General features: G+C 38.3%; 1 protein-coding gene across 3 annotated transcripts in view; it reads left to right on the forward strand.

The window, feature by feature from the left end:
- The first annotated feature begins 837 nt into the window (after nt 1–837).
- The window catches only part of PIK3C3 (phosphatidylinositol 3-kinase catalytic subunit type 3), a 180665-nt gene continuing 159472 nt past the window's right edge, over nt 838–22030 (forward strand). For all 3 annotated transcript variants that reach the window (XM_068563200.1, XM_068563202.1, XM_068563201.1), the window contains exons 1-3: nt 838–995; nt 4034–4222; nt 9431–9574. In XM_068563200.1, the coding sequence (XP_068419301.1) occupies nt 928–995; nt 4034–4222; nt 9431–9574 (401 nt within the window). In that variant the 5' untranslated portion in view covers nt 838–927. The remainder of the gene's footprint in view (nt 996–4033; nt 4223–9430; nt 9575–22030) is intronic.

Below are 22030 nucleotides of genomic sequence, written 5' to 3' on the forward strand. Positions count from 1 at the left end.
ATATCACCAATAATAATGAATAGGAATTATTAAACTCAACAATGTATTAGGCACCAAGGGGGCACACTATTCTTGCCAAGAGTTTTGGATCTAGTTGGAAATGCAGATTACAATTTTACATACTATTAAATATAAAAATAAACATTGTAGGAGTTTAGAGGTCAGAAATCTGAGTCCTAGAGTTGTTACTAGATGTTTCTAGGTTCTAACAAGGGTTAGGTCTTCAAAGGTACATTGGGTCTGAATACACCCTGTGTAAACAAGCACCCATGTACTTTGATTAAAGTAGCCTATATATTTGTAGCACGAAACTGGAACCCAGGTTTCCTTGCTCTCTGTGTAGTCCTTCCTCCACTCTTTATAACGGAAAGAGGAAATCTTTGCTTGAGATAGAAAATACATGATTAAATCTACACGTTTTGGAAGGGACCTTGAAATTTAAACTTGGTAAAACTCTTAATTCCTGTGATTGTTCCCTGGTTAACCAACCTCCAGCCAGTGAAAGTTGTGACAATTCTTTTTGAACTTCATTTCCTTTTGGACTGATTTTAGAAATAGCTCAGGGTCAAAAGACAGTTTCTTATTTTGTTTAAAAAAACAACAAACAACAAAAAGCAAACAAGAAACAAACCACCGCTAACACAGGAAGAACACAGGAAGTCTGGAATGTAACCAAATAGGCTGCGTTTCCGGAATTCTATTTACACTCAAGCAAGATGGTGGGCTCCCTTTGCACATGCGCAGAAGAACGCTCGGAGGGGAGGGGAGTTCCGCCGCGTGGGGTCGCACTCCCGGCAGGGATTGGCGGAGCAAGGGCTGAGAGGCGGAACCGGAAGAGCCTGTGTTGTGCGGATCTGTAAGTTCAGTGCCGGAGTCTTCCCAGCTCCCCGTTTTCAGCGTTAGGTGTTGCTCTTGCCCGGGGGTGCCATGGGGGAAGCGGAGAAGTTTCACTACATCTACAGTTGTGACCTGGACATCAACGTGCAGCTTAAAATGTAAGAGAATCTGGGGACCGGGACTGGGATTGCAGAGCTTCAGGGGCGGGGAGGCAGGGGCCTATGGGTTGGGGAGAGAAGATGCTTATTAGCTTGATGGTCGGCCTGCGGACAGCCCGGAAGGCTGAAGCCAGGGAAACGGAGGTGAACGGGAGTTTGGAGAGGGGCCCTGTGCGAGGACTGAGGACGTGGTCTCAGTGAGAAGGACAGCGGTAGGAATAAGTTCGTAAGTCCCACAGGGTTTATTTTGAAGAAAGCGTTTTGCTGTTAACTGCAACCTTTTGTGGGATTATTACCGTCTCATCTTACAGATAAAGAAATCAAGTCTTGGTTAAATCGTCGTCCTGCCGTTAATAATTGGAAGATCTTACTTTAAAACGGGGCTGGAAGGTGGAATGGAGACTGAAGAAATTATGAAGAGGTAGATACAGGCAGATAAGGTAGCTGAGAATAAGATGAGCACATGGATGTAGTATACTAAAAACACGAGAGGTGATAGAGGATTAGGTTGAATCTTACGACAGTCTGGAATTGCTTAGCCAGGGAAGTTGGGAGTCAGTCAAAGGTGAGGAGGGCTCCAGGTGTAAAGGGACCAGAATATATAAGAAGAGAGCCTTGCAGGAAAATCTTGGGGTATCACAGTTGAAGTAAAGGTCCAGGGCATGACATCTTGAGATGAGAATAATGGAACTGAGATGGGGAACAGGTAGCACCAAGTTGGAAATTATGTCCATTGGCAGTCTCACAGATGTATTTTCATATGTGAAAACTATCATAAATTATCACAGATTATTAATCCCAACATCATTCATCGTATGTTTTAGTCAGTATTCAACAAATGTGACTCAGGCATAGGACTATATACCTGTAGTAAATACATTTTCTGAGTCATTAGATGCTCCTTTGAATGATTGTTTCCAGAAGTTACTTACTTCAGACTCTGACAAGTCCTTTACTGTTCATTTTGTGGTGGTGGTAAGAATAATATGCCAAACTGTACCTTTGTATAATACTTTACACACCCATTTAAAGTAGTTTTTACAGCATACACCAGTAGATGTTTATACAGGACCTGTATTGCCATCATCTGGTAAAGGACTTTCCTTCAGTCTTATTCCTCTCAGTATTTCTTGGACATATGAATGTGTTTTTTGTTTTTTTTTTTTTTTGAAACTTTTGAACATGAAAAGGAAAGAAGAAAAATTTTTTAAAAACTGGTCTATTATTAACAGACACACATTGAGTATTTTGAGGAAAAGATAAAGCATAAATCAGAAGTTTGGCAAAATTCAGTACAAACCACCTTTTAGCGCCTGAGACTAGTTTTGGGGAGGGCAGGAAGTATCAGTTTAGAATCATATAGTCAGAGAATAGTAAATTTTAAAATTCTGTTTATTTTCCCCAGGCCTTTTCATCTGTTTCTGTGGTTTTAATAAAACTCGCACTTTGATGTCTCTTTTCTTAGTGCCATCGTTGAATATCAAAGTGCCCACAAGACATGGTCACTTTGGATGTCCCAAAGCACTTTAAAAGCAACTTGTCCAAAATGGAGCACATCATTAGCGTGCCCTTTAACTCTTATCTTCTCTCACCCTATTTTGGTGATTGTTAGCATCATTCATTGATTTTGGTTAAGACAGAAAAGGAGTCATACGGATTCATGCAGACACCCCCTCTCACCTTCTCTGTTTAATCCTTTACAAGTTGTCTTGAATCTACCTGCTCAGTATCTTTGATCCATGCCCCCTTTAAACCCCATTGCCCTAGGCTTAGTCCACCCTTTTCCTTTTAATTTTGATTGAAAGTCTTCCAACTGATCTTGCTTTCAGTCCCACCTCTCCATTACTTTCTTATACTCCTGCCAAGGTATCATAAACACAAATCTGATTATATTTCTCTCAATTCAAATTGTTCAGTTAACAGGTTTTTGGATTTTCATTTTGCGTGAGGCACTGTACTGAATTTGGTGGCTACTTGGCTTCATTGCCCCCCTACACTTTATTCTCATCTCTAGCTTCTTCTCCACATGAGCTTTATGCTTTAGCTATACCAACCTGTAGTTCGTCAGACACACCATCTTGCCTTTTTGCAGTTGTATATGCTGTTCTTTTATTCTGGGATGACTCTCTGCCTCTGGCTCTCATCTTTCATATATTGTTCAGGCTCATTTCAGGCATCTATCTGGGTTACGAGTCCCTACCCTCCAAGCCACGTTAGGTGCTCCTAAGACTTTCTGATATATCTTTCTGTAATGGGAAGAACATTGGCTTTGGCTTCCTCTGTCCTGGTTTTTATTCTCACCTCTGTTACTTACTTTGTGATCCTGTATAATAAGCTTGATCTCTGAGTCTCTGCTTCATGATTTATAACATGGTAATATGGTGAAAAGTAAGTAAGAAAGTCTCTGTAAAATGCCTGGCACAATATATGATGTAATCTTGATTTCCAAGCAATGTTCCTACCTCTTTTATAATTTATGCATATCTTTTACTACTTAAAACACTGTATTTCTTAATTTAAAGAACTGATTAGATAATACATCTACATAGTAAAAAAAAAAAAAAAATAAAAGCATACAAAAAATATGCAGTTAAAAGTAAGTTTTCTCCCTAGAGCAAGGACTTAATATTTTCCTGTAACACTGTATTGTTTATCTTGTCTTTCATTTCTGGACCTCTATGCTTAGTACAGTAAATGTTGTTGAAAGACTACAGGAATAAGTGGTCAACTTGAAATTAATAAAATGAAACTAATGCTTGGAAAGCTGGTGACATCTAGAAGGTAGACACAAGAGTTGATGACAGGGTTTAAAATTAAGAAGCCTAAAATAGAGAAATATGTTGATGAAGTTAGGAATTATCTTAGGCATGTTAGTATTTTAAGAGACCTTTAGTAAATGAAAAAGTGACTTTAATTTTATCTATAGGAAAATGTTCAGGTAGCATAAGGTTACTGTGACATAACCATAAACTCTTAGTATTTGTTGTGTTTGTCTTTTAAAAATGTGTGTCTAAACATTATTGCTTTTATGCTTTCAGAGGAAGTTTGGAAGGGAAGAGAGAACAAAAGAGTTATAAAGCTGTTCTAGAAGACCCAATGTTGAAGTTTTCAGGACTGTACCAAGAAACATGTTCTGACCTCTATGTTACTTGCCAAGTTTTCGCAGAAGGGAAGCCTCTTGCCTTGCCAGTGAGAACCTCCTACAAGGCATTTAGTACGAGATGGAAGTAAGTTGTTTTCTTGAATATGGTGGGTTCCAGACTATTCTCCCATTTCTTTATAGATGTTGAAAATATTATTTGGGATTACAAAGGAATTAAAATTCTTTATTTAATACCTATAAGCAGTGATCAAATAGTTTAAAGTAGGAACCTACTCAGATAAAGTAGGTGGAAGTGAGGTAAAAGTGAATTTATTTACCTAATTGAGGTGGAAGTGAATTTATGTTTGTATTGAGTATATTGACATATTTTTATGAGAACTTGACTGATTCACAAAATGACCCAAACCAAAAACACATCTCTAAATTTGCTCCCATTCTATGCCCTTGAACACAGAAACACTTTTGGATAGTCTGAGATGTTGTCTAAGCTGATGTTTGGAACTCAGATCTTTAGAGAGAGATATGTTGTCATCTGTTTGGATCAGATGTTTATGTTAAATATGAAACTAACTTTTTTTTTTTAAGTTCTTTGTTTATTAAGCATGCTGCATTAGCAAGCCATTGTTGGAATTCGAGGTAAATGTAATGAACATGAAGTTCCCGTTTTTCCAGGATAGTATCGTAGGTCCTTAATATAATCTCTTGACACTTCTTATTTGATAGATTGTGTGGTGCAGTTTTAATGTTTGATTCGTGAGTATTATTCAGTACCGTGGTAGGCTTGGTACAGGATACACAGGTTGTGTGCCTCTCAGTGAAGGAGTTTATGCCCACAGTATTCATGGAGGACAGGATGTGGCCACATGGACTCCCAGGCTGTGCTGTTGAGGATACAACCCTTTGTTTACCAAGTGTGGCCCAGCAGACTGGGAAAGGTTTTGTGGAGAGATCAGAAGCCTAAGCTCTGATGATCTGGCTACACTGAAACCAACTGTTTTAATGGTGTAATTTCTTTAGTAGTCTTTTTGTGGCTAGATATATACACACACAAGTATATGTATGTATTTGTACTTATTATTCTGGAAAATTTCAAACCTGTAAAAGTAGAGAGAATAATATAATGAACTTCCAGGGCTCCCTCACTTAGCTTCAGTAATTACTAACTCAGGCCAATCTTGTTTCAGCTATACCCAATGTTATTTTGAAACAAATTCCAAATATTATATCATCTTAACTTAAATATTTCTTTATGTCTGTAACATAGCTACAGTATCATCATTACACCTAAAACAACCCACCAAAACTCCTATAATTGTATCAGAGGTTCTTAAACTGGAATCAGGAAATCTACAAAACCCTGAAATTGTATGCAGAATTTTTTACAGGGACAGAACTCAAAGCTTTTATTAGACTTTTTGAGGTGGCTTATGATCCCCCAAAAGACTTAGAACCTCAAATTTAGGTCTAGGAAGTCAACATTTATGGAGAATTCCACTTTTCTTGGGGGAAATTGTATGGTCATTTTGTTCCATGCCTTGGCAATAAAAGAGATTAGAGCAAAAGCAAATTCCCACTTATAGGGAGATTAACATCTTTCTCCTCTTCCTCCCATTTACCAGCTCCTCTCTGCATTGTTTATATATTATGTATTTTCAAGGATATAAAAACTTTCATATTTGCTCTCTCAAGGTTTGAGGTGTTTAGTTTATATTTTTTTAAATTGTGAAACTAACAAAGTAAGTACTCTAAAATAATTAGAATGGCTTTTTTTTTTAATTAAAAGGTTTAAAACAGCTGTGTAGAAGATAGATTGAGAAAATACCTTACGTTGGGTAAATATATGAGGATAGGTTTTTATCTTTTATTTTTTTAATTAATTAACTTATTTTTGGCTGCGTTGGGTCTTCATTGATGTGTGCGGGCTTTCTCTAGTTGTGGTGAGCAGGGCTACTCTTCGTTGTGGTGCACGGGCTTCTCATTGTGGTGGCTTCTCTTATTGCGGAGCACGGGCTCTAGGCACGCGGGCTTCCATAGTTGTGGCTCGCGGGCTCTAGAGCGCAGGCTCAGTAGTTGTGGTGCACAGGCTTAGTTGCTCCACGGCATGTGGGATCTCCCCGGACCAGTGCTCGAACCCATGTCCCCTGCATTAGCAGGTGGATTCTTAATCACTGCGCCACCAGGGAAGTCCCTATCTTCTTTTAAATATACTCTTTGGGCTTAAGGGAAACATTTGCAGATTTTGTACATCCTGCCCTTTAGTATTTAAGAGTTGAATTTTTTACCAATTCATCAAAACAAAAATAGCACTTCTAAAATAAGTAAGGGCAAACTTTATACAGCCCTTATTTTCTATAAGCACTGACTTAAAAGAAGATTCTGTAGACTGTGGGGAACATAAATTATACCACAAAAGGATCTCTTGCTATCTTAATTTTTATATTTCAGAAAGTATTTTGGGGTAGTATGAGATTCCAAGTTGTCTAAATCTGATTTCTGAGTTTCTGATAGTGAGTTGTGAGAGTTCAAATAATGAGAAGCTCATCCAAAATTCATCCGAATCTCTTCTACCATATTCTATTCTATCCTGTCCTATAATAAGAGAGCCCATGGGGAGGAAACCTGTACTTTCTTTAGTTACACTTAGGGTAAAATTATCATCTTTAGGTGTGAAATACTGAAACATTTTAAGTTATATATATGAATATTATTCTGCAGGCAAGTGGTTTAAATTTTATTTTAATTTATATTTTGTCTTGTCACGTGGAGGATTTGAAATGGCTTTAGACATAGACTATCTAATATAATTTTAAAATTAGAAAGTTAGGATTTAGGAGTGCATTAATCAGACTAGAGAATTAGTACACTGGTGTATGGGTGTGGGGTACATGGTGGGAAGTCATACCATCCAGAATCAGGCTTTAGAATACTGGAATATTTTGAAAGTTGCCAGGTGAGTTTAAGCCTAATTAGAGTTGGGGCATGAAGAAGGGATGATTCATGGGAAGGGAGAGAACAAAATGGTGTTCAAAATACACAGTTCTTTGATATCTGACCAGATCTTTCCATAATTTCTAGAATATCTTGAGTAGTTTTCAAACTATTTTTTAGCTGCAGATTCATTTTCTTCAAAAGAAATCTTCTGCAGAAGCCCAGTATGTAAAACGGTAAAGTGTTTTTGCTTTAATTTAAAGAGGTGTGGGGGTCAGGTGTTGGATGGCAAAAGGTTTGAGGCAAATGATTGCTTGCTGTTATGTATTGTCTCCTAGTCAAAGGACAGAATATAAGGGTGAGTATTTTCACAGCTCATTTTGGATATTGTTACTGACTTTTCTCTTTAACTTTAGCCTGTGTTAACTAATCTCTGTGGTTTGTTCATTGGCATAAGGTTACACTGCTTAGTATTTACCTTTTCATTCTGGCCCACCATGTGAAAGTAATTAAGTAAATTCATTTAGTTTCTTAAGCTTATCTGTAGGGGAGAAAGGTTTTTTAAAGCATGTATTTTATTTCTTTAAGAACTTCATAGAAGAAAAGGATTTAATGACGTTTAGAGTCTCCTTTAAATTGATAGCCATCTCTAATTTTCCTGTAGGTCCTTGAATTTATATGGTGGATGTAAATGTTTTGTTCTTTAATAAGTTCGTGAAAATTCTGTTCAGTTTCTTACTGATGCAGGTGTATTTGACCTAGACTGGGATATGCCCTTTGAGAATAATTTTGAGTAAACAGAGAGAAGCAATTCTGTGTGTCTGCTGGGTATTACTTTGTGTGTTGTTTGCATAGTTTTCTTTTGGGATCTTAAAAGCCATCTGTTGTTTAAGGAAGTTGAAATTATCAGATAAATCCAGTGTTAAGTTTGAATGCAGAAGAAAATTTGCAGAGGTGAATAGACAGTAAAAAAAATGGGAGAGCTGTGCTGTCATTACTGTTAGTAAGAACAAACATTCATTCCTTAGTGAAATCATATGTAAAAATATGCTTTGAAAGCATTAAAAAAAACAATAGCTGAGCATTATTGGTATTAATGAAATAACTTGAGTGGAAGAAAAATCTCATGTAAAAAGTTGTCGCATACCTGTCCAGAGCAGTCTAGTAACTTCTTCATGTTACAAAGTTAGTGGATGGTCTCCTTTGAGCTCTTTAAAATTTTGGTTTTTTTCTGCTTTATTGAGATACTAATGTATATTATAGGACCATATTATACCTAGCAGCATTTTGAGTATAATATGAGTAATTCTGATTTCTTTCTTTTTTTAATAAAAAACTGTTCTGGAGAATGCTTACAGAAAAAAAATCACAGTTTAGTTCTAAAACAACTTTGGTTCTAATAGGTTTATGTGTTTTCCCAGATTTTTATTAGCCTTTATTATATTCCTTGTGTCTTAGTGATATTGTCTGTTTCTCTTTTCTTTTCTTCATTGAAGTGTAGTTGATTTACAATATTATGTTGGTTTCAGGTATATAGCAAAGAGATTCTGTTATACATATATATGTATATATCTTTTTTCTTATTCTTTTCCATTATATTTTATTACAAGATATTGACTATAGTTCCCTGTGCTATACAGTAAATCCTTGATGTCTGAGTTTCTTGATTAAAGAATTTACCAGTGTTATTTTTCATGAGCTTTGTTTTTCAAAATATTTTTTTTCATGTGTTCTATAGGCATACCTTGGAGATATTGCAGGTTCAGGTCTAGATCACCACAATAAAGCGAGTATTGCAATAAAGTGATTTTTTTGGTTTTCCAATGCATATGAAAGTTATCTTTATACTGTAGTCTGTTAGGTGTGCAATAGCATTGTGTCTAAAAACAGTGTTCATACCTTAATTAAAAATTACTTTATTGCTAAAAAATCCTAACTATCATCTGAGCCTTCAGCGAGTCATAGTAGTAACATCAAAGATCACTTACAACAGATCACCATAAAAAAATATATTAGTAATGAAAAAGTTTGAAATATTGAAAGAATTACCAAAATGTGATAGAGAGACATGAAATGAGCAAAAGCTGTTGGAAAAATGGTACCCATAGACTTGTTAGATGCAGAGTTGCCATAAACCTCAATTTGTAAAAAATGCAATATCTGCAAAGCCCAATAAAGTGAAGTGAAATAAAATACATATATGCCTGTATTTAAAATAGAAGTTACCTAGAGCAAAATTGAGGTAAGTGCCACGTTATTTTTTGTACTACTAACTTAATCTTTTGACATTTTCTCTGGACAAACCTTCTTGTATGGTTTGTTAATTTAAAAGAAAGTTATACACATATGTTTATGTTGACTTTCTTTCCTTAGCTTTATGTTTTTGTTGACTTTATTTCCATAGCTGGAATGAATGGCTAAAACTGCCTGTGAAATACCCCGACCTGCCCAGGAATGCGCAAGTGGCCCTGACTATATGGGATGTGTATGGACCAGGAAAGGCAGTGCCTGTGGGAGGAACAACAGTTTCGCTGTTTGGAAAATACGGGTAAGCATTTTCTTTTCCTATGGAAATGTTGTTGCTTTCTGGCCCTTTTCTTTCTTGACCTTAATAGTTTATGCCCAGTCTGGTTCTCTGTGCTAGGAAGTGAAACCTGTTGGATACATATGATTCCATAGTACTTGAGACTGAAGTTGACACCTATTTCCTTCAGGAGATGCAGATAGATTAATTAAAAAACACAGTTTGTATTTCTCTACTGTTAATGATTGGTAATGAGATTTCTATTAGGAAATAGTCATTGGAAACTGGAACCTTATTTTTAGGAAAAAAAGGCTATTTGTCATGTACTGTAACTGCTTTGTTATAGGGTTTTTCTGCTTTGTCATAATAGTGACAAAAAGGACAAACAGGGTTTAAAAAGTACTAAAGCACTAATTTGCTGTAATGGTAATGATTATAATAGGAAAGTTAATTTTGTTTTTAAAAATTTACAGATAATAGAAGTTTATTGTAAAAAAAAACAAAAACAAAAACATGATAGTCCTTTAGGGTGTTTTTTCTCTATCCCTTTTCTCCTGAACAGAGAGATCACTCTTCATCTTAAGAAAATTGTTGACATTCTATTCTTTCTATGTTTATTAATAGGAATTTTTCTCTAAAAAACATGGTGTTTCATCATATATTGAGTTACCTTGGTATACAGTTCATATAGGAAAGGCAGATGAATGTTTAATTTTTTTCTCTTTTAACAATTTTAAGAATGAATTGGTTGGTGCCTTGGTAACCTTGAAAGTGATGATTGATGGTTTTTTGGTTTTTTTGTTCTTTTTTTTTTTTGTTTTGAAGTACATGTTTTATTTAGGAAGTGCATATTCTTTTTTTTTTTTTTAACATCTTTATTGAAGTATAATTGCCTTACAATGGTGTGTTAGCTTCTGCTTTATAACAAAGTGAATCAGTTATACACATACAATATGTTCCCATTTCTCTTCCCTCTTGCATCTCCCTCCCTCCGACCCTCCCCATCCCACCCCTCTAGGTGGTCACAAAGCACCGAGCTGATCTCCCTGTGCTATGCGGCTGCTTCCCACTAGTTATCTATTTTACATTTGGTAGTGTATATATGTCCATGACACTCTCTTACCCTGTCACATCTCACCCCACCCCCTCCCCATATCCTCAAGTCTATTCTCTAGTAGGTCTGTGTCTTTATTCCCGTCTTGCCACTAGGTTCTTCATGGCCTTTTTTTTTTTCCTTAGATTCCGTATATATGTGTTAGCATACTGTATTTGTTTTTCTCTTTCTGACTTACTTCACTCTGTATGACAGACTCTAACTCCATCCACCTCATTACAAATACCTCCATTTCATTTCTTTTTATGGCTGAGTAATATTCCATTGTATATATGTGCCACATCTTCTTTATCCATTCATCTGTCGATGGACATTTAGGTTGCTTCCATGTCCTGGCTATTGTAAATAGAGCTGCAATGAACATTTTGGTACATGACTCTTTTTGACCTATGGTTTTCTCAGGGTATATGCCCAGTAGTGGGATTGCTGGGTCGTATGGTAGTGCTATTTGTAGTTTTTTCAGGAACCTCCATACTGTTCTCCGTAGTGGCTGTATCAATTTACATTCCCACCAACAGTGCAAGAGTGATCCCTTTCCTCCACACCCTCTCCAGCATTTATTGTTTCTAGATTTTTTGATGATGGCCATTCTGACCGGTGTGAGATGATATCTCATTGTAGTTTTGATTTGCATTTCTCTAATGATTAATGATGTTGAGCATTCTTTCATGTGTCTGTAGGCCATCTGTATATCTTCTTTGGAGAAATGTCTATTTAGGTCTTCTGCCCATTTTTGGATTGGGTTGTTGGTTTTTTTGTTATTGAGCTGCATGAGCTGCTTGTAAATCTTGGAGATTAATCCTTTGTCAGTTGCTTCATTTGCAAATATTTTCTCCCATTCTGATGGTTGTCTTTTGGTCTTGTTTAGGGTTTCCTTTGCTGTGCAAAAGCTTTTAAGTTTCATTAGGTCCCATTTGTTTATTTGTGTTCTTATTTCCATTTCTCTGGGAGCTGGGTCAAAAAGAATCTTGCTGTGATGTATGTCATAGAGTGTTCTGCCTATGTTTTCCACTAAGAGTTTGATAGTGTCTGCCCTTACACTTAGGTCTTTAATCCATTTTGAGTTTATTTTTGTGCATGGTGTCAGGGAGTGTTCTAATTTCATTCTTTTACACGTAGCTGTCCAATTTTCCCAGCACCACTTATTGAAGAGGCTGTCTTTTCTCCACTGTATATGCTTGCCTCCTTTATCAAAGATAAGGTGACCATATGTGTGTGGGTTTATCTCTGGGCTTTCTATCCTGTTCCATTGATCTATATTTCTGTTTTTGTGCCAGTACCAAACCGTCTTGATTACTGAAGCTTTGTAATATAGTCTGAAGTCAGGGAGCCTGATTCCCCCAGCTCCATTTTTCGTTCTCAAGATTGCTTTGGCTATTCGGGGTCTTTTGTGTTTCCATACAAATTGTGAAATTTTTTGTTCTAGTTCTGTGAAAAATGCCAGTGGTAGTTTGATAGGGATTGCATTGAATCTGTAGATTGCTTTGGGTAGTAGAGTCATTTTCACAATGTTGATTCTTCCAATCCAGGAACATGGTATATCTCTCCATCTATTTGTATCATCTTTAATTTCTTTCATCAGTGTCTTATAATTTTCTGCATACAGGTCTTTTGTCTCCTTAGGTAGGTTTATTCCTAGATATTTTATTCTTTTTGTTGCAATGGTAATCGGGAGTGTTTTCTTAATTTCACTTTCAGATTTTTCGTCATTAGTGTATAGAAATGCAAGAGATTTCTGTGCATTAATTTTGTATCCTGCTACTTTACCAAATTCATTGATTAGCTCTAGGAGTTTTCTGGTAGCATCTTTAGGATTCTCTATGTATAGTATCATGTCATCTGCAAATAGTGACAGCTTTACTTCTTCTTTTCCGATTTGGATTCCTTTTATTTCTTTGTCTTCTCTGATTGCTGTGGCTAACACTTCCAAAACTATGTTGAATAATAGTGGTGAGAGTGGGCAACCTTGTCTTGTTCCTGATCTTAGTGGAAATGGTTTCAGTTTTTCACCATTGAGGACAATGTTGGCTGTGGGTTTGTCATATATGGCCTTTATTATGTTGAGGAAAGTTCCCTCTATACCTACTTTCTGCAGGGCTTTTATCATAAATGGGTGTTGAATTTTGTCGAAAGCTTTCTCTGCATCTATTGAGATGATCATATGGTTTTTCTCCTTCAATTTGTTAATATGGTGTATCACATTGATTGATTTGCGTATATTGAAGAATCCTTGCATTCCTGGGATAAACCCCACTTGATCGTGGTGTATGATCCTTTTAATGTGCTGTTGGATTCTGTTTGCTAGTATTTTGTTGAGGATTTTTGCATCTATGTTCATCAGTGATATTGGCCTGTAGTTTTCTTTCTTTGTGACATCTTTGTCTGGTTTTGGTATCAGGGTGATGGTGGCCTCGTAGAATGAGTTTGGGAGTGTTCCTCCCTCTGCAATATTTTGGAAGAGTTTGAGAAGGATAGGTGTTAGCTCTTCTCTAAATGTTTGATAGAATTCGCCTGTGAAGCCATCTGGTCCTGGGCTCTTGTTTGTTGGAAGGTTTTTAATCACAGTTTCAATTTCAGTGCTTGTGATTGGTCTGTTCATATTTTCTATTTCTTCCTGGTTCAGTCTTGGCAGTTTGTGCATTTCTAAGAATCTGTCCATTTCTTCCAGGTTGTCCATTTTATTGGCATAGAGTTGCTTGTAGTAATCTCTCATGATCTTTTGTATTTCTGCAGTGTCAGTGGTTACTTCTCCTTTTTCATTTCTAATTCTATTGATTTGAGTCTTCTCCCTTTTTCTCTTGATGAGTCTGGCTAATGGTTTATCAATTTTGTTTATCTTCTCAAAGAACCAGCTTTTAGTTTCATTGATTTTTGCTATTGTTTCCTTCATTTCTTTTTCATTTCTTTCTGACCTGATCTTTATAATTTCTTTCCTTCTGCTGGCTTTGGGGTTTTTTTGTTCTTCTTTCTCTAATTGCTTCAGGTGCAAGGTTAGGTTGTTTATTCGAGATGTTTCCTGTTTCTTGAGGTAGGCTTGTATTGCTATAAACTTCCCTCTTAGCACTGCTTTTGCTGCGTCCCATAGGTTTTGGGTCGTCGTATCTCCATTGTCATTTGTTTCTAGGTATTTTTTGATTTCCCCTTTGATTTCTTCAGTAATCACTTCGTTATTAAGTAGTGTATTGTGTAGCCTCCATGTGTTTGTATTTTTTACAGATCTTTTCCTGTAATTGATATCTAGTCTCATAGCGTTGTGGTCGGAAAAGATACTTGATACGATTTCAGTTTTCTTAAATTTACCAAGGCTTGATTTGTGACCCAAGATATGATCTATCCTGGAGAATGTTCCATGAGCACTTGAGAAAAATGTGTATTCTGTTGTTTTTGGGTGGAATGTCCTATAAATATCAATTAAGTCCATCTTGTTTAATGTATCATTTAAAGCTTGTGTTTCCTTATTTATTTTCATTTTGGATGATCTGTCCATTGGTGAAAGTGGGGTGTTAAAGTCCCCTACTATGATTGTGTTGCTGTCGATTTCCCCTTTTATGGCTGTTAGTATTTGCCTTATGTATTGAGGTGCTCCTATGTTGGGTGCATAAATATTTACAATTGTTATAGCTTCCTCTTGGATCGATCCCTTGATCCTTATATAGTGTCCTTCTTTGTCTCTTGTAATAGTCTTTATTTTAAAGTCTATTTTGTCTGATATGAGAATTGCTACTCCAGCTTTCTTTTGATTTCCATTTGCATGGAATATCTTTTTCCATCCCCTCACTTTCAGTCTGTATGTGTCTCTAGGTCTGAAGTGGGTCTCTTGTAGACAGCATATATATGGGTCTTGTTTTTGTATCCATTCAGCCAGCCTGTGTCTTTTGGTGGGAGCATTTAATCCATTTACATTCAAGGTAATTATCGATATGTATGTTCCTATTCCCATTTTCTTAAATGTTTTGGGTTTGTTATTGTAGGTGTTTTCCTTCTCTTGTGTTTCTTGCCGAGAGAAGTTCCTTTAGCATTTGTTGTAAAGCTGGTTTGGTGGTGCTGAACTCTCTCAGCTTTTGCTTGTCTGTAAAGGTTTTAATTTCTCCATCGAATCTGAATGAGATCCTTGCTGCGTAGAGTAATCTTGGTTGTAGGTTTTTCTCCTTCATCACTTTAAGTATATCCTGCCACTCCCTTCTGGCTTGCAGAGTTTCTGTTGAAAGATCAGATGTCAACCTTATGGGGATTCCCTTGTGTGTTATTTGCTCTTTTTCCCTTGCTGCCTTTAATATGTTTTCCTTATATTTAATTTTTGACAGTTTGATTATTATGTGTCTTGGCGTATTTCTCCTTGGGTTTATCCTGTATGGGACTCTCTGTGCGTCCAGGACTTGATTAACTATTTCCTTTGCCATATTAGGCAAGTTTTCAACTATAATCTCTTCAAATATTTTCTCAGTCCCTTTCTTTTTCTCTTCTTCTTCTGGGACCCCTATAATTCGAATGTTGGTGTGTTTAATGTTGTCCCAGAGGTCTCTGAGACTGTCCTCAGTTCTTTTCATTCTTTTTTCTTTATCCTGCTCTATAGTAGTTATTTCCACCATTTTATCTTCCAGGTCACTTATCCTTTCTTCTGCCTCAGTTATTCTGCTATTGATCCCATCTAGAGTATTTTTAATTTCATTTATTGTGTTTTTCATCATTGCTTGGTTCCTCTTTAGTTCTTCTACGTCCTTGTTAAATGTTTCTTGCATTTTGTCTATTCTATTTCCAAGATTTTGGATCATCCTTACTATCATTATTCTGAATTCTTTTTCAGGTAGACTACCTATTTCCTCTTCATTTGTTAAATCTGGAGTGTTTTGACCCTGCTCCTTCATCTGCTGTGTGTTTTTCTGTCGTCTCATTTTGCTTATCTTACTGTGTTTGGGGTCTCCTTTTCACAGGCTGCAGGTTCGTAGTTCCCGTTGTTATTGGTATCTGTCCCCAGTGGCTAAGGTTGGTTCAGTGGGTTGTGTAGGCTTCCTGGTGGAGAGAACTAGTGCCTGAGCTCTGGTGGATGAGGCTGGATCTTGTCTTTCTGGTGGGCACGTCCACGTCTGGTGGTGTATTTTGGGGTGTCTGTGGCCTTATTATGATTTTAGGCAGCCTCTCTGCTAATGGATGGGGCTGTGTTCCTGTCTTGCTAGTTGTTTGGCATAGGGTGTCCAGCACTGTAGCTTGCTGGTCGTTGAGTGAAGCTGGGTCTTGATGTTGAGATGGAGATCTCTGAGAGATTTTTGCCGTTTGGTATTACGTGGAGCTGGGAGGTCTCTTGTGGACCAGTGTCCTGAAGTTGGCTCTCCCACCTCAGAGGCACGGCCCTGATGCCTGGCTGGAGCACCAAGAGCCTTTCGTCCACACGGCTCAGAGTAAAAGGGAGAAAAAATAGAAAGAAAGAAAGAAGGAGGCTATAATATAGTGAAGTAAAATAAAGCTATGATAAAGCAGAGCTATACAGACAAAATCTCACCCAGAAGCATATACATATACACTCACAAAAAAAAGGAAAAGGGGAAAAATTAATATATCCTGCTCCCAAAGTCCACCTCCTGAATTTGGGATGATTCGTTGTCTATTCAGGTATTCAACAGATGCAGGCACATCAAGTTGTTTGTGGAGTTTTAATCCGCTGCTTCCGAGGCTGCTGGGCGAGATTTCCCCTTCTCTTCTCTGTTCGCACAGCTCCTGGGGATCAGGTTTGGATTTCGACCCGCCTCTGCGTGTAGGTCGCCTGAGGGCGTCTGTTCCCCGCCCAGACAGGACGGGGTTAAAGGAGCAGCTGCTTCGGGGGCTCTGGCTCACCCAGGCCGCGGGGAGGGAGGGGTACAGAGGAGGCGGGGCGAGCCTTCGGCGTCAGAGGCCGGCGTGACATTGCAGCAGCCTGAGGTGCGCCGTGTGTTCTCCTGGGGAACTTGTCCCCGTATCACGGGAGCCTGGCGGTGGCGGGCTGCACAGGCTCCCGGGAGGGGCGGTGTGGAGAGTGACGTGTGCTCACACACAGGCTTTTTGGAGGCAGCAGCAGCAGCCCCAGTGTCTCACGCCCGTCTCTGGGGCCCGCGCTGATCGCTGCGGCTCGCGCCTGTCTGTGGAGCTTTTTAGGCGGCGCTCTGAATCCCCTCTCCCTGCGCGCCGTGAAACAAAGAGGCAAGAAAAAGTCTCTTGCCTCTTCGGCAGCTGCAGACCTTTTCCCGGTCTCCCTCCCAGCCAGCTGTGGTGCGCTAATCCCTTCAGGCTGTGTTCACGCCGCCAGCCCCAGTCCTCTCCCTGCGATCCGACCGAAGCCGAGCCTCAGCTCCCAGCCCCGCCCGCCCCGGCGGGTGAGCAGACAAGCCTCTCGGGCTGGTGAGCGCTGCTCGGCGCTGAGCCTCTGTGCAGGAGTCTCTCCGTTTTTCCCTCTGCACCCCTGTTGCCGTGGGATCCGCGCTGTTAGCCGCGGCTCTCGCCCGTCTCTGGAGTTCGTTTAGGCGGCGCTCTGAATCCCCTCTCCTTGCGCACCAGGAAACAAAGAGGGAAGAAAAAGTCTCTTGCCTCTTCGGCAGCTGCAGACTTTTTCCCGGACTCCCTCCCGGCTAGCTGTGGTGCACTAACCCCTTCAGGCTGTGTTCACGCCGACAACCCCAGTCCTCTCCCTGTGATCCGACGGAAGCCCAAGCCTCAGTTCCCAGCCCCGCCCGCCCCGGCGGGGGAGCAGACAAGCCTCTCGGGCTGGTGAGTGCTGCTCGTTGCGGAGCCTCTGTGCAGGAATCTCTCCGCTTTGCCCTCCGCACCCCTGTGGCTGCGCTCTCTTCCATGGCTCCGAAGCTTCCCCCCTCTGCCACCCGCAGTCTCTGCCCGCGAAGGGGCTTCCTAGTGCGTGGAAATCTTTCCTCCTTGACAGCTCCCTCCCACTGGTGCAGGTGCCGTCCCTATTCTTTTGTCTCTGTTATTTCTTTTTTCTTTTGCCCTACCCAAGTACGGGGGGAGTTTCTTGCCTGTTTAGAGGTCGGACGTTTTCTGTCAGCGCTCAGTGGGTGTTCTGTAGGAGCAGTTCCACGTGTAGATGTATTTCTACTGTATCTGTGGGAAGGAAGGTGATCTCCGTGTCTTACTCTTCCGCCATCTTCTCTCCTGCCCGTTTTTTTTGTTCTTTAGTTTTATCATGAACTTTTAAACAGTTTTGAAATGTTTCAATCCATTGTTCTTTTTATTCTTTATAATTCTCAAAAATTCCAATTTTTGGTCAGTAGGAGCCCCTTCAAGTTGATCCCATGTTCTTTTGACAGTATAGTACAGCAGTAGTCATTGGTAGCTTCTTTATTTTCTGGAGACAAGCTATTCCAGGCTCATTGGGCAATTTCCTGCCCCAGACCTGGACTCTCTGAAAGAAGTCCTAGTTCCTTTAGGTATCAAATGGTAGAGACCGTAATCTAGGTATTATCAAACTTCTTAATTTTTGCCCATTTTAAAATTGAAAAATGTTATCTCCTAAATTAATTTTCACATCATTAAATACGAGTGAAGATGATCGTATTGTGATATTTCCCTTTACATTTGTGTTTATGTTTCTGTGAATTGCTTTTTCATATCCTTTGCCCATTTTTAAAAATTGAGGTATAATTCACATACCATAAAATTCTTTGCCTTTTTTTTTGAGTTGTCATTTTTCTTATTAATGTGTAAGGGGTCTTTGTAGATTAGTGTAATTAACCCTTTGTGTGTTACATGTTACACATATTGTTCCTCCTGTTTGACATTTTCTTTTGAATTATCATATATTTGTTTGTTGCTTATTTACTTGCAGCTCATGAATCTTAAATTATGATGTTGAATTTATCAGTTTTTTATAAACCAGTGGTGGTTAGGAAGGCAGGTAGAACTAGATTGTCTGGGTTTAAAACCTGACTCTTTTGCTTATTATCTGTGTACCCTTGGGCAAGTTATTTAATCTCTTTATGCCTCAGTTTCCTTATCTGTAAAATGAGATATTAGTATTTACCTCACAGAGTAGTTTATGATGATAAATTACTAAAGACATGTAATGAGCTTAATAAGTGCTCAGTAAATATTAGCTGTCATTATTTCTGAACTATTCTTGTTAGTTTTGAATACTATTAATTATAAAATGTTTTAATATTAGAGACGGATAATCTTCCTCATTCGTAGTCCTTTCAGAATTTCTCTGGATAGTCTCTGTATTTTATCAGATAAATATTAATATTATTTCCTCAGTTAAAAATAAAAAGCTCACTGTTATTTTGTTGGGAAACTGTATTGAATTATATATGTGAATTAAAGAGAGAATTGATATCCTTACAATATTGAATTTTTCTGTTCAGGGTAGGATGTCTCAGAAAAGCTTCAACTCATGAATAAAATGTAGATATAATTTCATTTAGAATAGCTTGATTGCTTAGTAATGTGTAGGTATTTTACTTTAATGTACCAATTAAAGAAATATTTATTATTGAAATCCATGCAGGAACAATAATTTAGACATAGTCTGAGACATCATGTCCTCCAGTTTTAAATATGGTTTCTGATAAAATGGCATGTTATAGTAGAATGGACATATTACAAAATCAGTATGTTTCTTTTCTGGAGTGTTTGTACCTTTTTACTTTCTCTACCAGGGTGGAATTTGCTTGCCATATAGAAAAAAATGCAGAACAGTTTATTACTCTTACTGTAGTCTTAGTGGTTAAATCTTCTTGAGAAACAGCCAGATAGATCTCTTGGTTTTTACTCCTGGCCTCTTCATTAGTGGTTTACCTTCTGAAATAACAGTGGGAGTTTCCCTCATGGAAACACCTCTTTTAACACTCATATATCGATACATTTTCATTGACCCTAGGATGTAGTTTCAGGAGACAATCTGACTAGACTATAGGTGTGAGACAATAGAAATTTCCACAGAAGTACAGTGAAATGACCTGCCTACAGCCAAATCAATTCTCAGATTGACATTTGTGACACTGTTTTACTTGGCCTTTGGCAAGTTTTTATAAAGTACGTGAAATCAGTAGTAATCATTGTGTGTATGTGTGTGTATAATGACTCATGTTAGATCACCTACTATTCCCTCTAGGCTGATGCTTATAGTGACCTGCACCTCAGAAAAAGGAAATCTGAGAAGCCCTATGAAATTAAAATAACTCCTTTTTCTCTCTGTGTCCTGGGGCCTTCCCTTGAAGGCTAACTGGGGTGCAGTGGAGACAAGCCGAGGCATTCCCTCGCAGGATACTGGACTTCCTGTGCACCTTTGGATTGTGGAAGAATATGATATTCAGGATGTTCCAGGTGCTATAACAGAGTGTAGACATCCACTTGTACTGCTGGGTCACAGCTGCTTCTCTGCATGGTGTTGCTGACATTCATGGTGAGAAAGTAACATGAGTCTTCTGTGTGATCTCAGCAGGAAGCCTGTGCAAATTTTTTTCCACCTACCATTAAAAATCATGTCATGTGCCACCACAGTTCTCATGACTTAGGGAAATGCTGCTTTAGACCTTCGTTTCCTCAAATGTTTCTTAGGCAATGAAATAACACCAGTTGTACCCCACCTTGTTCCTTAAATAGTCCTGGTATGGACTTACTAGCTTTTTAAAAGTGGTCCTCAAAGTGTCTAATAGCTGTGTTATAGTATCGGGAGTCCTGTGACTAGCAACTCTTGCTGTTTGCTAATACCTGTTTTGCATACTTGAGTCAGTGTGAAGCAGTGCTTCTTGGAAAATAGTGTAGTTAATCGAAAGACAGATCTGTTAGGATATGGCTGGAGTAACTAACTGTCCTCATTTTGAAAGTCTAGCTTGTGAGATTCCTAAGTAGCTAAAGAATTGATTGATCATTAGGTTGAATTGGCAAAGGATCATACGCAAGCTGTATATTTCTCTTGCAGATGTTTTTTCCAAATGTGAATTCTGAAGTCAGGCCAGTTGTTGCTGTAGTGGCTTGGCACTGGGAGCTGGAGCATCTACAGCTGCTGTTGCTGGGGCCTCTGCTTGTGTCTGAGGGAGATCCTGCTGTACTGTTTTCTTCTTTCTTGCCTGTTTGGCTTAATTTCCCAAATGGACTTGATGCTCTGAGCATCTTCTGGCTTGCCACCTGGAGGCTGTGTAACTCTCTGTAAAGGTTCCATTAGTGTCAAGAGAAAGTAATATGTTCACTTGATCATTTGAATCACTTGGCATCACCCCTACCTTCCATGTCCCCTATCCTTAAATCTCTTCTCCAGATCCATCCCAAGGCACCTAAATCATTTAGTAAACTGACTTCCTGCCAACTGTACTTATTTTTGATTTAGTTAAGTTCAGCCAAACTATTCACTTGGGGGTGAGGAAGTGGAGAGAAGGAAGGGAAGCTTTCTGCTGTTTCTGAAGGTACATTTAAGGATATTCATTGAAAGTGGTATTATGACCTCACTGTACCCAGTTTCTTAGAGACTGAGGTCTGCTTGATGTTGAATGTCTCTCAGTTGAAAGGGAAAGAAAATGAACTTTATAAAGGCTTTTTAAATAATAACACTTTTTTTTTTGATCTTTAACATGATAGATAAATATTGGGTGTATTGATTCTTCACAACCAGTCAGTACATTTTGTGTTGGGGCTATAAAGTAAGCTTTTGCAGATATAGTTGCTGGATATTACCTGTTTATTGCCAACCTTAGAGACCTTAACATATTTGGTTCTTAATCTTATACTGCTCATCAGCTTGTAGCTGTCCTTTATAGTTTCCAATCTAAATGTTTATGGCATCATTACTTACATACATTACATAATATTCAGTGAAAATTCTCTTTATTACCTCAGGAAAATCTGCTAAGAAATTTTCCATTGGTCAGATCATGATAATAATGGTTTAAAAATTAATGTGAACCTTTTACAGTTAAGTACGGTGGTTTTAAAGATGGGAAAAATGCATCACTATATCCATCGTGTACCTAATTAAAAAATTATTTAATATGGGAGTCTTTGCACTTGTCTACTCACCTGCACACACTTCTAGTCTTATTCTCATTGCAATTGACAGCTTGGCCTTTCAGCTTTGGGAGGATGCTGTTTGAATAGACTTTATATTGTTTGAAAGGCCTTGTTAAACAACACTTAAAAAAAGAGAACACACTAACAAGACTATCTGTAACCCTCTTCAAAAAAACAAAACTCAGAAACTTGACAGCATATTTAAAAAACATATTTGTCTAGAGCTCCTTTTATGAGTTTGTTCAGCCTTTACTGTGGGTCTTCATGGTAGCTTTTTTTTTTAAATTTATTTGTATTTATTTATTTATTTATTTATTTATTTATATTTTTGGTTGTGTTGGGTCTTCGTTTCTGTACGCGGGCTTTCTCCAGTTGCGGCAAGC

Source organism: Eschrichtius robustus, chromosome 14 (genome assembly GCF_028021215.1).
Source record: "Eschrichtius robustus isolate mEscRob2 chromosome 14, mEscRob2.pri, whole genome shotgun sequence".
Classification (NCBI taxonomy): Eukaryota; Metazoa; Chordata; class Mammalia; order Artiodactyla; family Eschrichtiidae; genus Eschrichtius; species Eschrichtius robustus.